The following is a 20,440-nucleotide window of genomic DNA, read 5'->3' on the forward strand; positions in this document are numbered from 1 at the left end:
GGAGGTGAAAAAGAAAGAAGAAAGGCATAGTGGTAGAAGGAAAAAGAAAAAAAGAGCAAGAGAAAGAGTAGAGCTAGAAAAAAGAAAGAAAACGGGAGGAGAAGGAAGAAAATCAGAAGTAGAGATAGAAAAAAGGAAAGGAAAGGGGAGGAGAAGAAAGAAGGAAAGGGGAGAAGAAATGCAAAGAAAGGAAAAGAGAGTAGAAGTTGATGGGAGGAGGTGGAGAAGAAAGAAGAAAGAAATAGTGGTAGAAGGAAAAAGAAAAAAAGAGCAAGAGAAAGAGTAGAGCTAGAAAAAAGAAAGGAAAGGGGAGGAGAAGGAAGAAAATCAGGAGTAGAGGAAAGAAAGGAGGAAACGGGGAGGAGAACAAAGAAAATAAGTGAAAGGAAGGAGTGAAGAGAAGAGGGAAGGAATGGAAGTAAAAGGGAGAAAGAGTGAAGAGAAGAGGGGAAGAAGGAAAAACACAAGAAGAAGAAAGAGAAATCGAAAAAGAAAAGAAAAGAAACAAAAAGGGGAGATGAGAAAGAAAAGAAGTGAAGAGAAGAGGTCGAGAAGAGGAAGAAGTAGAGAAAAGAAGGAAATAAGTGACTGAGAAGAAGTAGAGAAGAAGAAGGAAAATAAGATTAAGAAAAGAGAAAAAGTAGAGGGGAGAAGAGAAAAGAAAGAAAAGGGAAAGAAGAGAAGGGGAAGTAAAAAGAGAGAAAGAAACAAGAAGGAAAGAAAGAAACAGAAGAGGAGGTAAAAAGAGAGAAGGAAACAAGAAGGGAAGAAAGAAACAAGAAGGAAAGGAAGACAAAGAAGAGGAGAGCAGAAGAAGGAAATAAGAAGTAAAGAAGAGAAAAAGTTAAAAGGGAAAGAGGAGAAGTGAAGGGGAGTACAAGAGAAAGGGAACGGTGAAGACAAAGTAGAAAGAGGTAAAAGGGAAAGGAGAAGTGAAGGAGAATGGAAGAGAAAGTGATGAAAATGGCAAAGACGAAACAAAAAGAGCAACCAAGCAATGTAAAAAGAGTGGAAGAACTAGGAGGGAGGCAATGAGAGTGGGGAACCACTAGTGCACATCACCAAAAACAAGAGTATCGTCGACATAGAGAAAAGATGACCACATAGCATCGAGGGTGTCAGCACCAAGACAAGAACCAACACCCAAATCTTCAACAACAACCCAACTCCTATCAATCCGACAAGAACACCTCGAAAAGCAACACACAGACTATTCAACAAATAGGTTTGAGCAATAATTTTCTTACCCCTTTCTTTTATTACTTAGCAATTTCCCAATGAGTGGATATAGTAGGTACATGTAAACATTTAAAAATTCCAAAAGCATATACACAATAGTTTGAATACACTCACCACCAGAAAGACCACATGCATTACCATAGATTGTGAACTATACAAACCACTCACTCCTAGGCATGTGTAGTACATAAGCACACCGAAAAAGACCACATGCATATACCCACATCAAAAAGACCACGTACATAACCCACAACAGAAAGACCACATGCCCACATCAAAAAGACCACGTACATAACCCACAACAGAAAGACCACATGCCCACATCAAAAAGACCACATAGTCCAAAAGCATATACCTACATCGGAAAGACCATATGCATAACCATAGGTTATGAACTATACAAACCACTCACTCCTCGGCACGTGTAGCACATAAGCATTCATTCCAAGACCACAAACCTCATGTACCACTCTTTTCCTATGCCTTTGCGTTCTAGTCTTCCTTCAGAAGTAGGCCCCATCATTTTCACTGAATCTTGTTTATACTATGTTCACATCACACTTCCCCATAGTGCACTATAGCCATATTTGGTAATGATGTTTGTGAACACAATAGGACTAGCCGGGGTACTTTTTCCCTCTTTAGGAGGTTTTTTTCCCCATGCTAGTATACACCCATCTTGGGGTATACTTATCATCTTTGTACAGCACACATTCATTATCGATTTATCATCTCATTGTGTGCTCCTGTGAGCTTCTCCACTCTCTCTCTCTCTCTTTTGGAGGTTTTTTCCCCCATGCTAGTATATACCCATCTTGGGGTATACTTATCATCTTTGTACAGCACACATTCATTATCGATTTATCATCTCATTGTGTGCTCCTGTGAGCTTCTCCACTCTCTCTCTCTCTCTCTCTCTCTCTCTCTCTCTCTCTCTCTATGTGTGTGTGTGTGTGTGTGTGTGTGTGTGTGTGTGTGTGTGTGTGTGTATGCGTGCGCATTCCTACAACCCTATTTCCAACATTTGGTATCACAACATATGCACCTCACCCCTGTTAGATAATGCCTACCCTTCACCCTGAATCACTTACTTCTTAAATTGGATCAAGGAGCCCTTCTGGGAGAAGAAACATGACCTTGAAGTGTGTAGTACTTTATTCTACAGTTTTGTGGTCAAATTTTCATTCTGGGCACGATGAACGAGCCCTTCTAGGAAAAGAAGGAAAACCTTAAACTGTAGTACAAAGCAGTTTTGTGGTCAAATTTTCGTTGCGGGCACATTTTGGGAGCCATTCACGCAGTTTTTGGTTTTTTGCCAATATCTTGGGGGACCGTATTTTCACTATTCTTCATCAGATTCTAGAATAGTATTGTCAAATCTACTATAAACAGGTGTGTAGATACACATGAAAGCATCATTACACTCACCACATCAGATATTGTCTCTACCGGCTACACTTCTCACACAGCGACATTGATCTCGCCATCTTACGAGTAAAATTTTCACTCACTTTACTCTACATTTCTTTCGTACACCTTGCAGGTCTCCATTGTTAGTGGCCTTATTTAGCAGCCACCTTGGTTGCATCACTTGCAAAAGTTGCATGATTACTTACTTGGGTATTATCGGAAATGGCAGACAAGGATGTATTTCGGATATTATTCACTGGAGATAAGCTTGATAGTACCAACTACCCATTATGTTCTTATATGATGTAGCATATATTTGTAGCCAAAGTGATATGGAATGTTGTGGTTGATATTGAGAAACGTCCTGGTTCCTCTGATGAACATGATACAAAAAGCACATCTGCAGACACAGACTCAGTTTCACATGGTACGATACCACATGATAGCATAACTCCTATGAAGGAGGAAATAAAGTGGGATGGAAGAGATGCAGAGGCATGTGTTGCTTGAATTGTCAATCAAGAGGAGTATCATTCCTCACATTTAGTCATGCAGGACTACTAAACGTGCTTGGGATGCACTTGCATTATTAAACAAGGGAGACTCCATGGAGATAATTTCCTTTTAAAAATCAACAATTTTAAGAAGCACTTGGCCAATGTTGATGAAGTGCATCCTCACATTTCATTGGTGCCTCTCCTGTCTTGAATGCATTGCCGAACACGTATCAAATTTTTACTTCTACCATCATGAATGAAAGACAATCCAAATGTCTTGAATTTTAAGGAGTTGGTTTCTACGCTCTTGCAGCAAGAAGAGAAATCCAGGAAAAATAGATCTGTCATACATATAGGAGATTAGGCTTTTACTGCTAATCAACAAAGAGGCAAAGGTAAATCCTTTCCTCAGGGTAGTGACAAGCCAAAATCAGAGTCATTAGGCAAGCTTGCAAACAAGCAAGGCGACAAGCCAAAGAAAAAGGAAAAAAATGTAACTATTGCAAGAAACCTGGTCACTACATTAATGAGTACAAAAAGCGGTTGAAGAAGGAAAAAAAGAAAGACTTGGGTATGGCTGTAGTAGCTGATGCATCATCATCTAATGCAAAAAACAACGAATCTACAAACTATGCCCATGATATTTGGCCTTTTAGTTTTGATCCTTCACATAAGAATGTATATATATGTACATGTCTGGTATTTTAAGAGTGATGCTAGTAAGAACTTCTCATCGCAGTTTATTCTCATTACTTGAATCTTCTCCACAGTGAAACACTATTACATGCGCAAAAAACTCCTTATATCATATAAAAGGAGTTGGTAAAATTGTTCTCACTACTAGAAGTGGTGGAACAATCACGCTCTCAAATGTATTATATGTACTCGAAATTAAGAAGAACTTGGTATTTGTCTCTACTATTACTAAGGCTGGTTTAGTGGTTCAGTTTGTGGATGACAGATATATTGTTCATGATCGTATGATGACAATACAACTGTTACTTCTAGTACTTTGTTTCATGGCCTTTATAGGCTAGATGCATATGAAAGACAAAAGCATGTTATATGTATAATTTCTGCCACACAAAAGCAATGGGTGATGCTAAGCTATGGCATGAATGCTTTGGTCACTTGAACTTTGGCAGGTGTGTTTACATAAGCATGATATGGTGTCTAAGCTACCACATCTTTAAGCCCCTATCAAACATGTTTGTGAGGACTATATTCTTGGAAAAAGGCAATGAGCATCATTTCCCAAACCTGGTTCTCAACTATGGCTGACCAAAAATTGTAGCTTATACACAGTGATGTATGTGGTACTATAAGGACACCATCTATTGGGGGCTACCTCTATTTTATCATATTCATTGATGATTATTCTAGACATACTTGGGTTTATCCATTGAAACAAAAATCAGAGGTTTTTATGTACTTTAAGCACTTTGTTGCTATGGTTGAAAATATTTTTACATATAAGATTGGTACCTTACGTACTAATCGAGGGGGGGAGGGGAATAAATGTCTAAGGAGTTTCAATACATGGCTGATTGTGGGATAAAACACCAATGTATTATGCCCTATACACCTCAACAAAGCATTGTAGCTGAATGCAAAAACAGTTCCCTCATGGAGATGGCACATTATATGGTCAAAACTTAGAAGTTACCTCATGATTTCTGGCTAGGAGGAGTTAAGTATACAACATATGTTTTGAATAGGTATCCTTCAAAGGCTTTGTATACAATTACATCTTTTGAAGCTTGGAAGGGTAGAAAGCCCTCTATGGCTCACATGCATTTTTGGTTGTCTTACTTATGTACTTGTGCTTGAGCAAATTTGCAATAGCAAGCTTGACCGTAAGGTTATTAAATGTATTTTTGTAGGGTATAGCTCGAAAAGTAAATGTTACCATCTCTATCATCCTACTACAAAGTAGAATCTTGTGCTAGAGATGTATTTGTGGAAGATACAATTTAGCCCTTGCTTTTATGTAAAAAAATAGCAAAATGTATATTCGCAGGTCATATTCAACACTCTCCTTCCATTGTTCAATAAAGGACACATTGATATAGAGCATTTGGATACTCAAAGCCCACACAAGTTAAAAATCAGCATGTTTTTCAGCCCACATATCAGTCTATTGATGAGGCAAATGTAGATGATGTTGTTGATGAGGAAAAAAGGAAAATTGAGGAGTCAAAAAGTATACCAAAATGGCTAGTGCAAACACAATGTGACAGCAAATTGGCCATTTCTTTGCCTAGCAAAACATGTGCAAGTTCTCATCATGCATCTCATGTTGACATAGATCATGGTCTTATTTCCATGAAGAGGAGCATGTCTCCTTTGATGATGAAGCAAAAGAATCAGAACAATGGATGAGAGCTATGTAATCTAAATATAATGCTTTACTCAAAAATGATACTTGGGAGTTGTGTGATTTGTCTCATGGCAAGAAGGCCATTGGCACAAAATGGGTTTACAAGCCTAAACATAAAGCTGAGGATAGTGTCCAGAGATACAAAAGCAAGGCTTGTTGCAAAGGGTTGTGTATAGGAGAAAGACATTGACTATGGTGACACCTTTGCACCCACATGTCATGCAGAGTATCATTATATCAGTAGCACATAAAGGTTAGAATGTACATTAATTAGACACCAAAACTGCTTTAATGAAGATTTACATGAGGAGGTCTATATATCTCAACCTTGTGGTTCAAAAAGGTCTCAGGAATCAAAAGTATACATATTGAAAAAAGCTTTGTATGGTCTTAAGCAGGCTCCCAGAGCATGGTATGAGAAGATACATGCAACAGTCCTACTAACAGTACCCTCTACATTAAGAGAACTAAATATGAATTTTTGGTCATCATGCTATACGTTGATGACATTTTGCTCACACGCCTTGATGATCATATTTTAGATTTTATAGCTCATTTACAGAGGTCTTTTAAAATGTCAGATATTGGCCCATTTCACTATTATTTGGGCATTAAGTTTCAGCAGTGTAATGGTAGCATTGTTATGCTGTGCAGACATAATACATAGAGGCATTGTTTGAGAGGTTCAATCTTGAAGACTACAAACCTATTGAGTTTCAATAGTGTAATGATGGCATTGTTATGTTGCAGACACAATACATAGAGGCATTGTTGAAGAGATTCAATCTTGCTATACTTGTGGAACCTAGTTTGTGACTTAGTCTTGAAGATATATATGACTCTTTTGATGTTGGCCTCTATCAAGAGGCTTTTGGATGCGTTATCTTCTTATGTAACACCAGGCTTGACATTCACTACGGGGTCTCAGTATTGAGCAGATTTATGCATAGCCGAGGGTACAAAGCATTGGCAGTCTATCAAACGAGTGTTCCATTACCACCTAAAGGGCACCAATCACTTTGGATTGTTTTATCCCAAGGAGATAAATCACAGTTGCATGCATTTACAGACTCGGACTAGGTTAGATGTTACGACACATGAGTGTTCCACGAGATTGGTTTTTGCTTTTGCCTTAGTGATTCATCTATATCATGGCTTAGCAACAAGAAGTAACCCATTGTGGCCACTTCTAGCTCTGAAGCTGAGTACAAGGCAGTGTTTACAGCTACAGTTAGGTGTGTTTAGCCCAGACGCCTTATTGTTGATTTGGGTATTAATGATTCCTTAGCCACTACTTTAATAACAGTCAAAGCGCTATGGAAGTTGTGGAAATCCAGTTTTTCATGCTCACACAAACCACATTGAGGTGCATTATCATTATGTCAGGGAGAGATGCTCCACAAGGGAAATCAACTTGGCTTATGTGCCAACACAAGACAACATGGTAGACTTATTCAAAAAGGCTCTCTCACTAGAGAAGCTTGAAGCTTTGTGCAAAGCTTTGAACTTACTTCCCTATGGGGATTAGTCTAGGCGCCCTCTCATAGTTCAAAGAGCCTGGCATATCTCTATAATTTTAGTGCCAGCTCACCCCTTGTTCACATCATCACTCCAAGGGGGATTCATAGCCATATTTGGTAGTGATGTGTGTGAACACACTAGGACCAGTCAGGGCACTATTTCCCTCTTTAGGAGGTTTTTTCCTCATTATTTTCTATACCTATCTCGGGATATACTTATCATCTTTGTACAGCTTACATTCATTATATATATATATCATCTCATTGTGTGCTCCCGTGAGCTTCTCCATTGTGTGTGTGTGTGTGCGCGCGCGCACACGTGCATGCGTGCATTCCTGTAATCCAGTTTCTAACATGCACTTCCCCATCCTTTTCGTTGAGTCTTGTTTATACTACATTCATCCCCCTTCCCCATAGTGCACTTCACATAAAACATCTGTCCAAGCACCTACACGCTTACATAGACGAAGAAGATAACTCTTACACAAGTAACATCAAGACTAGGAAGCATGGCCAAAGAAGCCACCTCCACCTCATCCCCAATTTGTGTGAAAATAGCTTATGGATCTTCTAAATCCCTTTGTTGAAACTCATCACAACAATTAACAAAGCTTCTTGCTCCCGAGATTCAAAAATGTTTTATAAGTTTCGAGGAGCCATCATCCACACACAAGTCAAGACCACTCTTGGCAATTAATATAGGGTAGCCTATCCATTGGCATAGTGTCTTGTTGTCCTTTAGCTCTATTAGAACTAGCCTCCTATCTTGAAAAGGTCACCCTCAAAGCCTTCCACACACAAAACCAACATGGGGTCAGGATTTCCCTCTCACCATGCACACTTCATCGAGTCCCATCGTGATGATGGTAACATGGGGGAGCTAGTGATGCCAAATGGATCACAACAAAGAGGGTGCACTCTCAATGAGGATCTAGTAAGAATAACCCTCGCCATCCATCGCAAGCTAAAATACACCATAAATTTCAGAAGCTTCTTGGCCAAACACACTTCAAAGAAGAAGTTCACAGTTTTCTTCAATCAATTTACTAAATTTGCGAGGCTAACCAAAGAATAATCGCGTGCTCGCTTGGCCGCAAAGTACTACAAGAGATTATACTCTTAACATCAACATATGTTCATGTATAGTTCTGGATAGGGGAGATGCGGTGGTGGGCGAAAGCCTACTGGTCCATGGTATGGCCCACCATCACATGGATTCCCTTAAAAGGTGCACACATAAGTGTTATTGTTCTACTCTTCTTTTTAACAACCCAATCTAAACATTAAAACCAAACCCTCAAATGAAAAACCTTTGCATGAAAATTGCCTCAATTTTCTCTCAAACTAATATCAAAGAAAGCAAAAAAAGAGTTGAAGAAGGCAAAGAAAATTAGAACCTTCATTGGGAGGAAAACACGTGCAGGCTCACCTTCAGGCCTTATAGCCTATGGATGACACCTACATTATTCACAAGGGCTTCGCACTTGTTTACAAATGCAACTTGCATACATATGCACTCATAATAGATCGCACTTGCACCAAGCCTCATCATCGATAGCCATCCACAAGTACATCTCTGGATGGGGGAACCATGGTGGACAAAACCTTGGTTTATGGTACAACCATGGGTCCCTGTTGATTATGTAAGAACCTCTAAAGTTCTTCAAATAAAACAACTCCTTGTGGTCTTTATTGGACTATTTGCCTCTTCTTTGACTATCTTTCCATTACGATGAAAACCTCACCACCAAGATGCAACAAGCACAACGATGAAAGGCACAATCTCTAGTTCCACCAAGAGATTTGGGAATCATACCTTGTAATGCCAAATAAGTTTGGACCACCATCAACCATTTCCAATCAAATGAAGGTGGTCTTGGCACATGACACGAGGCCACAATCAAGGCGTGAGCCTACAAACGTGAACCTAGAGACGTGAACCTACAGAGGTGAGCTTGCAAACATAAGCCTACAGATATGAACTTGCAGACGTGAGCCTACATGCGTGAGCCTATAGACATGAGGCTATAGACGTGAGTCGAGATGTTATAAGCTCAAGGCTTCTATAGATGCGAGTCTAGAGATATTAAAAGCACCAGGCTTCTACAATGAAAACCTCCTGTCTAGGTCCTAAAAACCTCACAAACCCGCACCCCGATCTGAGACGAGCACCAACTTGAGCTCAGCAATCATCTGACATTCTGTTGGATCCAAACCAGAGGCTGTTAGAAGGACGACGCTCCTAACAAAGGGAGACCCTACATTGGGTTCTAAAGTCAACAAAACCCCAACCAAGCTGCTAGAAGCCCAAGGCTTCTATTACAGGAACCCTTACATTACATTCAGAAGTCAAGAAAAACCCAATCACGCTGCTAGAAGCACATGGCTTCTATGAAGGGAACCCCTACGTTGGGTTCCAAGGTCAAGAAAACCAGCACCATATAAGCCTCTGCAACCACGGCATCAACAAACGCTAAACCAAATATAGAGTGGAGACTAAAAGCCATGCCTTCGATGCCAACCCCAAAGCTTAAGTAGGAATGGGGAGCACTGGGTTCCACCTCGATTGATGTGCCGATGATACCACCTTTTGAGAAATAAGAAGATTCCATGGATGCACACCAACAAGGAAGAGGCAATACTTTGCCCATATGTCAAAAAATACCACATGTGAATCTCACTGACATGCATGCATCATGTAAAGAAGGATCATAGCTACATTGAACATAGAACGCCCACTAGTCTTGAGCATAGTTAGCAGATTTCTTCTTTTCACAATAGGTGCTAATGCATCAACCCCAAATATACCAGTCTTTCTTCTCTGTCTCTTTAACAAGCCTCTTCCTGCATTCACTGATATAGTGTCCTGGCTTGCAACAGTTTCCCTTTTTCTTGGGCTTCTCATTTGTTACTCTTATCCGCACCTTTTCCAAAAGAGGCATTGATCCACCTTTGAGCTTATAGCCATGGGCACTAGGGGTTTTGCCTTTGTCTTTACCTTAGGTAACAAAAGTCTAATCCCCAATCCTATTTAATCCTCTTGCAAGTGCAATGAGACAAACTCATCAAAAGTAAAAGCATTTGTGTTGCCTTTCATGAGCAAACTAAGAGTGGTTGCAAGGCCCTAATACGAGTGAGGCAATGCATTGAGGATTATTGTGACAAGAGAACTGTCATGTATGATCTCATCAATATTAGCAAGCTGCTCAAAAAGGTATTTTGCCTTTGTGTCAGGTCCTCATCCATAGAGTAACCCTCATCCAAACACATGTCCAACTATTCTTTTAGGTAGGCAACGCATGCCTCATTGTGCACCTAATAGAGTGTTGCAAGGACATCCCACCCTAATAGAGTGTTGCAAGGACATAATGAGGCAACGCATGCCTCATTATGCACTTGATAGAGTGTTGGAAGGGCATCCGGCCCTCACTTAGCAATGACACAACAGCAAGTACAAGAGCAACTATGAGGAATGATGCTTCTCTAAACTAAGAGAGCAATGATTGCATGTGCTTGTGTATCTCTAGCATCCCACCATCGTTGATCCGCAATAGGAGGTGTGCGTACCTGAGTGACAAAAGATCCCGTAGGACCAAATGTAGTTGTGCTCTAGTCACTAGTAGGAGCAAGGGCAACCGGCTAGCTCCAAAACAGATGGCAGAGGTCAGACTTCCTCACCTAAAACCATAGTCCTTAGGCCCTTGACAATGCATCATCATGTATTCCCTCAGTGGGTAATTACTCCCATCCAATTCACCTTCAACTATAAGCATGCCAAATACATCCATAATAACCTGCACAAAATAACTGGCCCAAACACTACAAGTGTCCAAACACACTGCAAATACAATGTACACAAAATGCAACATGTATAGCGACGGAGTAAGCCCACTACTGGCTATACACCTGAAAACGTGATAGAAATTACTAGTGAAATGTCGATTCCCCAGCTCGATTTGTGAAAAAGCCCCAAAAAAATTTACTAATGGTAGTCAATTTTGGACTCAATTTTACAGTTTTGCTGCAGGTTGTCAATTTTTACAAAAGCCCCAAAATTTTTCTCCAACCAAAATGTTCTGACTAGAGTACAAGTCGCAGGTGTACGGCTACAGATGTGGACTTGGTGCGACTATTGTACCTGCTGACGTGGAGTTGTGGCATAACTATGCAACAGGCGACCCACAAAGCACCGAGCGGACAGGTCTGTGCACTTGTACGACTGTTGGTGTACGAATTGACGTCAGTTGCAAGGTGTACGGACAAGTACGACCTCACATATATTCATGTGTGTATATGTATGTATGTATATAAAACTCCAGGCTGCCCCCTGTGGAGCCCTCTAATAAGAACAAGAAATTGAATTTCATCACTTCCATATGGGAGGCATAACAAAAGACCTAGAGAGCTAGAAAGAATGGTGAAGTAGCACGATAAGAGACAAATTTACAAAAAACATCAAGTTCGAGACATTGGTAGTCGTCGTTTTAAAAATGTCACAATTTTTCATAAACAAGAAATCTAAGTTAAAGTAAAAATCATATGTATAGTTCTTTTTCACTTTAAAAATACTTAGAAAAATATGGTTTGCTTTATAACCAACAATATATACATTTTTTTCCCCAATGATAAAATTATGAATGTATATATCAAAAATTAATGCCAATGTTGCTACTCATACTGTAAGATTCACATGCATCCTGATATACACACGATATGTGTGCTTATGTGTGTGTATCTATGCATGTGTGTGTGTGTGTGTGTGTGTGTGTGTGTGTCCATACTTACATATATATACATATGCTATTAATATAATGTTAATTTATTTTTTCTTTGTTTACTTATTTGCTGTGTTGTGAATACTGCCATTTGGATGGACTAATGGTAGTCGAATCACTCTAATTTAAGAAGCTTTTCCTGATCCTTTGATGAGCTTTAAACCTCCGAGTTCTAAGTTCAAGCCATATAAATTTGATCAAAATGAACTTTTCCTTTTCACTCACCCACTCTTACCTCACTTGGGATAACCTTCCAACTGGATTTCATCACAACAGAGTCCTGTTAACTTCGTGTTTAATAATAATATATGAACGCTTCATGCCCAACACAAACACTAAGATAGTTCTCATAAATAAATGTAAGGCCTTTTGCATCCGACACAGCAAGCCTAACACTGGCAAAACCTGTCATCCATGAAAAGATGCTAAAGGACCCAACCCACGAATAAATCCTCTCCTGCCATATTTACAGTCCGTCATGACTATAATGGGCCAGAGCAGAACAAGGCCTCCATGAGCCAAGCTAAGCTGTAGACTTCATTTATATAATAATGAGCCAATAGCCTCTTCACCAGACATTGATGCTCTCTTGTAAGTAGCTATGGAGCCACCCTTGACGTGAATTCAGTAGTTCACCCCCAAGCCACAACCATGCAAAACAATTAGACAAAATCTGTTTTTTCCTCCGAAAACCAAAAGTTTTTGTATTCTATCCAGACCCATCCAGCAACAATTTTTTCGAGTTCCTTTCTGCTTCAAACTGTAGATAAGAAAAGCCTTCTTGCAGGACAAGAGATGGCACCAACTCCCTGGCCAGTTGCTGAGCATTCGCCCACACCCGAAGTGAAACTAAAACCCCACGCAAATCCTTAATCTGTTATTAAAATCTTCAGTGAGCTTTTGCCTGCCTGATAAAGCATCAGAAGCACTGCTCAAACCCCATACAAATCCCCTTCGTATATGCACTAATACCTCCTCATCTCGGTCTAGCAAAGTATCCGGCTTTGACATCATACCAGTGATAGTCAGCTCTGCTAGTTAGGCACCCTTCCCAATCACTTTGGGAAAAGTTCAGTTGATATGCCATCATCCCTGCGTACATCATCATGATCTCTCAGATGCTTTGCATGTCAACAGAATCGGAAGCTGAGATGGCATTTGCCCAGCCTGTCAAAAACAAAGCCTTGTTCAGTATCCATGATGACCACACCTAGAGCAAGTAAACCCAAAAAAAAAAAACACACATTTCAAGAGATACAGAAACTTACGATGAGAGAGGAAGTGTGCAATGTCAACATACAGAGTAGATGCATGAAACTCTCCTCCACCTTGAGTCTGAGCCTGCTCAGCCAGATGGTCCCCATGAGAAGCTCCTTCAAGAATACCATAACCTGCTGTCTCTTGCTCATCTTCTTGTAGGTTATCTGCATACAAAGAGCTACCAGCATCCTCAGCTGAGCTGTTGTACACACCTTGTTGAGCCTCAATAGCGTGAACTTTTCTGAAATCTGCACCTTCCTCTCTGTAAGCATCACTCACGGCATCTGATGTTCGCTCTTCAGCAATTTCTGTTTCAAAAGGAGACCCAGAGACGTGGCCATTGAGCTCCACTGCAGTAACAGGCCGCCACACTTTTGGCACTCCAGGCTTGTTTGATACAAATGGCCTGTGGCTATGCCTAGTAAGTTGCTCCAATGAAGAGTTTCGGGAAGTGGAGCTTTCCCCCATTTGCTTATCTGTCTCATCCCTTGCACTCACAGATACATCATTAGAAACATCTAGGGAAGCATCCGCGGTACCGAAGGGAAATATGCCAGTGACTTCTTCCCCAGAAAAAAAACGTACGTCTTCAGAATCTCCTAGAGAACTCCCATCTTTCCCTAAACTTGTTGGCAGGTCTAGAGAGTCGCTGGAAAGCGTGGTATGCGTGAGGCAACTTGAGCAAACATTTTCCAAAGAAATTGTGACAGAACCAATTACAAGTGCCCCACTTGCAATGTCTTCTTCTCCTCCTGAAATATCACTTCCCACATCCATATCTGAGACAGTGTCCGAGAAGGCATGTGTGGGAACACCAACATACACTCGACTATCTTCAGGATTGGCTTGCTCTTCTACCCCAGCTGCAACAGTAACAAAGGCAAGAGAGGTCTGGCTCGATGCTTTGAAATTCTCTGGACTTGCAGGGCTTGAACACACTAACTGCATGTCTAAAGGTGTTTCATTCACAAGTTCAGCATTGCCACCTTTGCTTTTTTCATCTTGTTGATAATCTGAGGAGATTTGTGGTGCTTTTCTTGTCCACACAGCATGGCTGCTACTGCCTGTGTTAGGCGAAGGGCGCTTAATACCTGAATACTTTTCACGATATTGACCATATCTAGTGGCAGGTATCATTGCAGACACCCCTGAAGAGCCCAAATTCTCAGAAGCAGAACTTCCAGCCACATCAACCGGCTTTTTTAAGACCCTCTGACCTCCATATGAGTAATCATAATGCCTCCTGTCATAGCTGCACGGTTGTTTGGGATGGCTTGAGAAATCATTCAAATCACCCTGTCTCCTCTCCCTCCAACCCCATCCCCCAAGTTTGGGTTCAACACTAGGCTTGTCATGAGCTGCCCTAAAAGACCTTCCACTCTCTCCTCTAAAAGTAGAAAAACCAGTTTGAGAGTCGACTTCTTGACATGCCCCATATGAGCTATCCTCATTTAAACCAAAAGACTTGGAAAGAGATTCATTATACCCACCAGGATGTTTAAAATCCTCACGTCTCTCAAGGGCGTTCTTGTTCCTAAATGGTGAGGCTAAACCAGGCCTCGGCCTATCCTGCTGGTCACCAGAATGCTTATCTGGCTCATCATCCAGCCCACTGCTTTGAGCATTTCCATGATTCAAGCTTTCGAAATCATTGAAATCCCTAAGAAAACCTGTATCCTTCCCAGAGTAACTACTTGATGGTGAGCTCGACTGTGAGGCAGTTGGAGAGTCATCCCCTTCCTCATGAATTGAGTCATTTCCTCTGGAAAAAGGATCCACATTTAGCAACTGTAGGCCGGAGTTCCGTTCCTTGTCTTTTGACTCCCTTTGTCTCATTTTCTTCTGGCGTTTCCTTTCCTGAAGTTTTGCCCGCCTGACAAACCATCAGTAGCAACTTTAATAAGCATATAAAACAATCAACCCTGTCCCAACCCCCCCCCCCCAACCGACCCACCCCCCAAAAAAGAACACACTTTCCTCTTTCAACTCCTTTTCAGACATAGCAGCATGAGCATCCAAACGATCCTGCTCACTCATAGTTGCAACAAAACCCATTTCATACCCGGGAAAAGTACAAAATGTTTTCAAAACATTTCGTACATTTCATACCTTACGTTTTCAGCTCTGTTTCTTTTAATGAGGTTGCTATCAAATCGCAACATGCCTCATAAAAGAAAACCCGCCTCAAAGGCACTGTATCGTGAAGTTTGGGCTCTAGACTGTCTCTCTATTCAAATCTTCAGAGAGAAGATAAAACCAAGAAATCAGGTTTCACAATGCAAAGTGTCTAAATTTCATGATGGAAAATAGGTGAATTTCAAATGTTCTATACGTTAACAGGGATTCCAGGATGTTTCTAGACCAATTCTGGGATTTTTCAGGCACTTTCTAGACCAATCCATGAAAGACGTACTTGCATTATCATTCTGCATGAAGAGATTCTGCATCCATAGATATACAGGTGATGCAGCATAAGCCAGCACAAAATAAAACTGATACTCAATTAATGATCTATTGACATTGGGTGAAGGTTACTTTTTCTGAGCAGCTTCTTCTTCTTCCACTAGCTCTTTCTGACACCGCAATGCCTCAACATCCTTTTCCGCCATCCAGGCTTTCACCTGATCAGACATTCAAAACTTTTGAAGCTTGTATTCCACATGAATCTTCATACAGCATTGACAACCACAAGGCCACACAGAAGCATAAATGACTTGAATCGCTTGCAACTATGGATACCAACCACGTTACCGAGCGCTAGTAGAAACTAGAAAGGCAACTGGGTTTACATACCAGCCTGAGCTCTACAAGAAACCCTAGAGAGCCAACAAGATTCCTTGTATCAAGCCCAACTCTTCCAGGTTCGCTGTCAAAGATGCACCTCTGCATTGAAGAAGAGGTGACCCCACAAAGAAGATTCTTTTCACTTGCATCATCAAGGATAGAGAGTAACTCCTGTGAGTGTAGAGGAAATCGTGATCGCTTGTTCTGTACAATTTCCTGCATGTCACCCCATTTAAGAAAAATTGATAGCCTCAAGAAAGTTTCGTTAAAGAATCCACAGTTCAAAATTCTAACTCTGATTCTCACCAAAAGTGTTGTTGCTGCTTTAACGTAAGACTGAGGTAAAGATAGCAGGCCAGGTTGCTGTAGCTGAGTTGAGAGGGCTCGTACTATAGAAGCAGCAGAAAGATCCTGGAACACCGCCATTACAGGCCTCTCAATTCAAAAATCATAGTTATGAGAAGCCAGGGGCAGGGATGGAGACAAACACGATTTTCAGAAACCTCAAGTTAACAAGAGAGAGGAGAGGAACACGGCAAAAGCATGCTTATGTTTGAAAACATAAGAGGAAAGGCAGGGAGAGGAGGACAAACAAGATAGAAGAAAAGAAAGAACAAAAAAACAGCTCATCTGGACCTGGATGGAGAGTTTTCTAGGTGAAAGGGTAGGAGGTGTTGGAGAAACGGAGAAAAGAACGAACAAACTGGACCTGGCAGGGAGTTTTGTAGGTGAAAGGGTAGGTGGTATTGGAGAAACAGCCAAATCAGCAACTGCTGAATGGGTTGAAACATGTCATTTCAAACAGCCAGAACGCATTCCACTCCATCAGACCCCCCCACCACCACAAAAGACAAAAACACCCAGAACCCACATGCTTCACATGTATCCCATAGCTATGTCGTAAATACAGACTGTAATAACTTCATGGCTCGGCAAATTAACGCAATCAAAATGCAATAAATTTTACCCCCAAAAAAATATTCTTGGACGACACAATCTCACAAGCCTCTCCTGGAGTCAGCTGCAATCACCACCAAAACATGTGACTAAAAATGGAAGATAGTGCGTGACATCAGCATTAGAACATATAGTGGCGGCCAGCCTGCCTTACCTTGTCCCAAAAAGCTGCAACTTGCTCTTTCTTTTTTCTTGAATCCTCCTGACCAAGAACAAGTGAGTTAGCATGAGTGCTTCAAGCCATGATATGGAGCCATGACTAACCAGCCAGATGACCACTAACCTTGTCCCCTTTTAGATGACGTCTATGTGTTGTCCGCATGTGCCTCCGCTGATTGAAAGGAGAGTAAAACTCTAGAGTGCATTTCTCGCATTTTTGCATGTGTACTTTATTTGACATTAGTGGCCATCCTGGAAGATCTGCAACCAAGTGGAAGACTGCATTTCAATAGCCATCTCCTCGCAAACAAAACCTAAGAAAAAAATACAAAATCCACCGGCAAGTACTTACTACCCTTGGCTGCTGCTTGAGCAAGAGCGACCATGGCTTCTGGAAACTTCATTGAATGTAACCTATCTCCAAACGTCTGAAGACCTCTTCCAGACATGTTGCCGCCTCTCATGCTAGAATGTAAGAAAGCCTTGGTACCAGGCCCATCTCCTGCCCTTACCTCAGATCCAAGTATCTCCTCCCGCTTACTATCTTCAGCATCCAACCCTACTTCCAGATTTGAACCTTTTGTACCCTTGTTTGAACTCGGCTGATTCATTGTATCAAGCCAATGAATCCACTGAACAGAATTCTCACCAGCTTTACTAAAAGACAAGAGTGAATCGTTGATGATGCTTTGTCTGATCAGGTTATCTAGTGTTTCCTGTTGTTCTTTAGCCTTCATCTCCACATCTGGTAACGAGTCAGCAAATGTCCTAACAAAGGGCTTGCCAGTGACCAGCATTCTAACCCAACTGATCCTTAGACCTTGCACCACACAACACCTGTACCCAGGTTTTGCAACTTCTGTTTGAAATTCAGTCGGCACCACTTTTCGCCTCTAATCCAAAAGCCTACAAGGAAGCCACAACATTAAGAACGTTCAGTGTATGTCTTCATTTTCTTCAAACTTAAAGGCTTCATACAGTTGTACATATATATGCATTAGCAAATGTTTCTTACAATCATGTTTGTGCTGCTGTGTTTAACTGTAAACTAGATAGCAAACCATAGTTTAGTTGGGTCAGGGCTCCTAGCTCTTACTAAAAAAAAAAAGGGTCAAAGTATGCAATTGTTCAACAAAAGTCCTTACAAAGACCCAAATCAATCTAAGGGTTATAAGTGGCACCACTTTTCGCCTCTAATCCAAAAGCCTACAAGGAAGCCACAACATTAAGCACGTTCAGTGTGTGTCTTCATTTTCTTCAAACTTAAAGGCTTCATACAGTTGTACATATTTATGCATTAGCAAATGTTTCTTACAATCATGTTTGTGCTGCTGTGTTTAACTGTCAACTAGCTAGCAAACCACAGTTTAGTTGGGTCAGGGCTCCTAGCTCTTACTAACAAAAAAAAAAGGTTAAAGTATGCAATTGTTCAACAAAAGTCCTTACAAAGACCCAAATCAATCTAAGGGTTATAAGTGGCCCAGACAATGCTCTACATTATTCCCAAGTTCAATATGTGCAAGTTGTTGCACCAACAATCTGAATGCCCACACGCCACCTACAATTTAACAAAAAAGTTTTGCATCCTTGGCATGACTGACTTACTTACTTCCCACTGGGAGTAATCCATCAAAGAAAAGTTATTAATAGGGCTGACAAGCCTGTATAAGGGAGCAGTTGCACGTAATTTAAGATGTGGGTGTCAAGGACTTCCACTAGCCCATGACATGGATCATGGTTGTGACTAGCTATCATGTGTCACATGCTGATAACAAGGCTCCTCACCTTATTCCAAGCTTGAGCTCGTCGAAGAGAGGCTTGCTTCTCATGACTCATGACGAAGGATTAGGATACACAATTGCATCTCTGTTAAGAGCAAGATACTATACTTGTTCCCTCAGTAAGAACAGAGATACACACTTGAATCTTTGATATTAGCGAAAACAATGCTGAGATGTCTAAGTAGATGCGCTAGTTATAGGTCCAATCTATCAATATGGGTCTGGATATGAAAGTATGAGCTGTTTGCATGCATGGCCGTTGCTTAAATTTTAAGGTCGAGAATTTCTCCTAAATTTTGGCATAAGGGATGGCCATGCAATCATAGATAAGTGTGTGGCTAAGCATACAAGGATGCTTGATTTCTATGAGTTTTGCGGCATAATGTAAGCTTTTAATAAAAATCACTTTAGTAAATGAGTTTTTTCCCACGGGGAAAGGCAAAGGATAAGGTGCTATATTTCATCCCAAAAAAACACATCGTCAACCTCATTGGGAGGTGACCCTTAGTGGCTGTATCAGGTCAATGAGAAAAGTAGTATCATAGCTATTGTCCATAGTACTAATGATACTAAAGACAATGCAGAAACCAAAAGGACATTACGACTAGAGAAACAAATTATTCTATTATAACTTGCTCTCTAGCTTATTGCTACAAGTTATCATAAAAATCAAGTTCAATATCCCCTACACATGATCAATCTATACATAAACTACCTCTCTAATCAAGTGCATGAGATAGAGGTAAAGGGAAGACCCAGAAGCTACATGTATGAGATCTAGAATCAACAGAAAACAAAGCCAATACGACGATACGTAGGCATATAGACCTCTTTAAGCTAAATTTGACCCAATTACACTACTCATCATTCGAAGGCACAACAATGGACACAACACCTCAATCAATCAATTAAGTGACAAACACAAGCACTTGCATCCAGAGAATTGAGACGTAAACTTATGGTGGAGGAAAAGAAAATCAAATGGGCCCACAAGAGGCCTCACCAAAAAAAAGGCAAGGACATAAAAACCTCCCTCTTGCTCAGCAAATAGGTACAGGTTCCAATCTTCTTTCTTGCATTTGGATACACCTCCCAACCATACAATCTGTCCGGACTCACCCCCAAGCTGGAGGCCATAGCTACACCCTAGGTAGAGCTCCCCCGCAGTAAGACTTGGTGTCCCATACCACCAAGCAACACCCTGCAGGTGTCCTTGCAGTGAGCAATCCTATTGGGCCTTAGGCTCCAAGTCAGACGAGACGATCGTGTCCTAGCACTATGCCTTGGGCTCACTTAAATAGGAGCTTGGGCCCTAAACTTAGCCCTGCTTTTATTATAAGTGCTTTCCCAAAGTTCTTTAAAATAACTATGCCTCCCATTTAAAGCCTTCCTTTACTTAGTGTGTAGTCGTCCCCTAGCCAGGCTACGTTAGGTGCCTAGTGCGGACATAACTTTCCCCCTTAAGGACCACTGATGTCCTCAACAATGAACTCAAGAAAATAGGCCTTCAAATTTCGAACGGATTCCCACATAGCTTCTCTCTCAGAACTTCCCCTCAACTGAATCAAGTACTCATCATAAGAACTTCGCCTTGGATGTTGAAACCGGCGTTCAGAAATTTGATGGGCGGTGGAACAAACACTCGCACACAAAACACTTCACCCATGGGAACCTCAAA

General features: G+C 41.0%; 1 protein-coding gene across 2 annotated transcripts in view; it reads right to left on the reverse strand.

The window, feature by feature from the left end:
• Positions 1–12,083: 12,083 nt before the first annotated feature.
• The window catches only part of LOC147635222 (uncharacterized), a 56,515-nt gene continuing 48,158 nt past the window's right edge, over positions 12,084–20,440 (reverse strand). Inside the window, exons 2-10 of one of the 2 annotated variants that reach the window (XM_086802437.1) lie at positions 17,334–17,887; positions 17,106–17,242; positions 16,977–17,024; positions 16,833–16,886; positions 16,172–16,276; positions 15,875–16,081; positions 15,617–15,702; positions 13,090–14,954; positions 12,084–12,988 (exon numbers count right to left, since the gene is read on the reverse strand). In XM_086802437.1, coding sequence (XP_086658563.1) covers positions 12,936–12,988; positions 13,090–14,954; positions 15,617–15,702; positions 15,875–16,081; positions 16,172–16,276; positions 16,833–16,886; positions 16,977–17,024; positions 17,106–17,242; positions 17,334–17,778 — 3,000 coding nt within the window. In that variant the 5' untranslated portion in view covers positions 17,779–17,887 and the 3' untranslated portion in view covers positions 12,084–12,935. The remainder of the gene's footprint in view (positions 12,989–13,089; positions 14,955–15,616; positions 15,703–15,874; positions 16,082–16,171; positions 16,277–16,832; positions 16,887–16,976; positions 17,025–17,105; positions 17,243–17,333; positions 17,888–20,440) is intronic. The other variant, XM_086802438.1, reaches the window with a different exon arrangement.

Source organism: Cibotium barometz, chromosome 9 (assembly GCF_041138505.1).
Source record: "Cibotium barometz isolate CiBa-2024 chromosome 9, ASM4113850v1, whole genome shotgun sequence".
In the NCBI taxonomy this organism is placed as follows: Eukaryota; Viridiplantae; Streptophyta; class Polypodiopsida; order Cyatheales; family Cibotiaceae; genus Cibotium; species Cibotium barometz.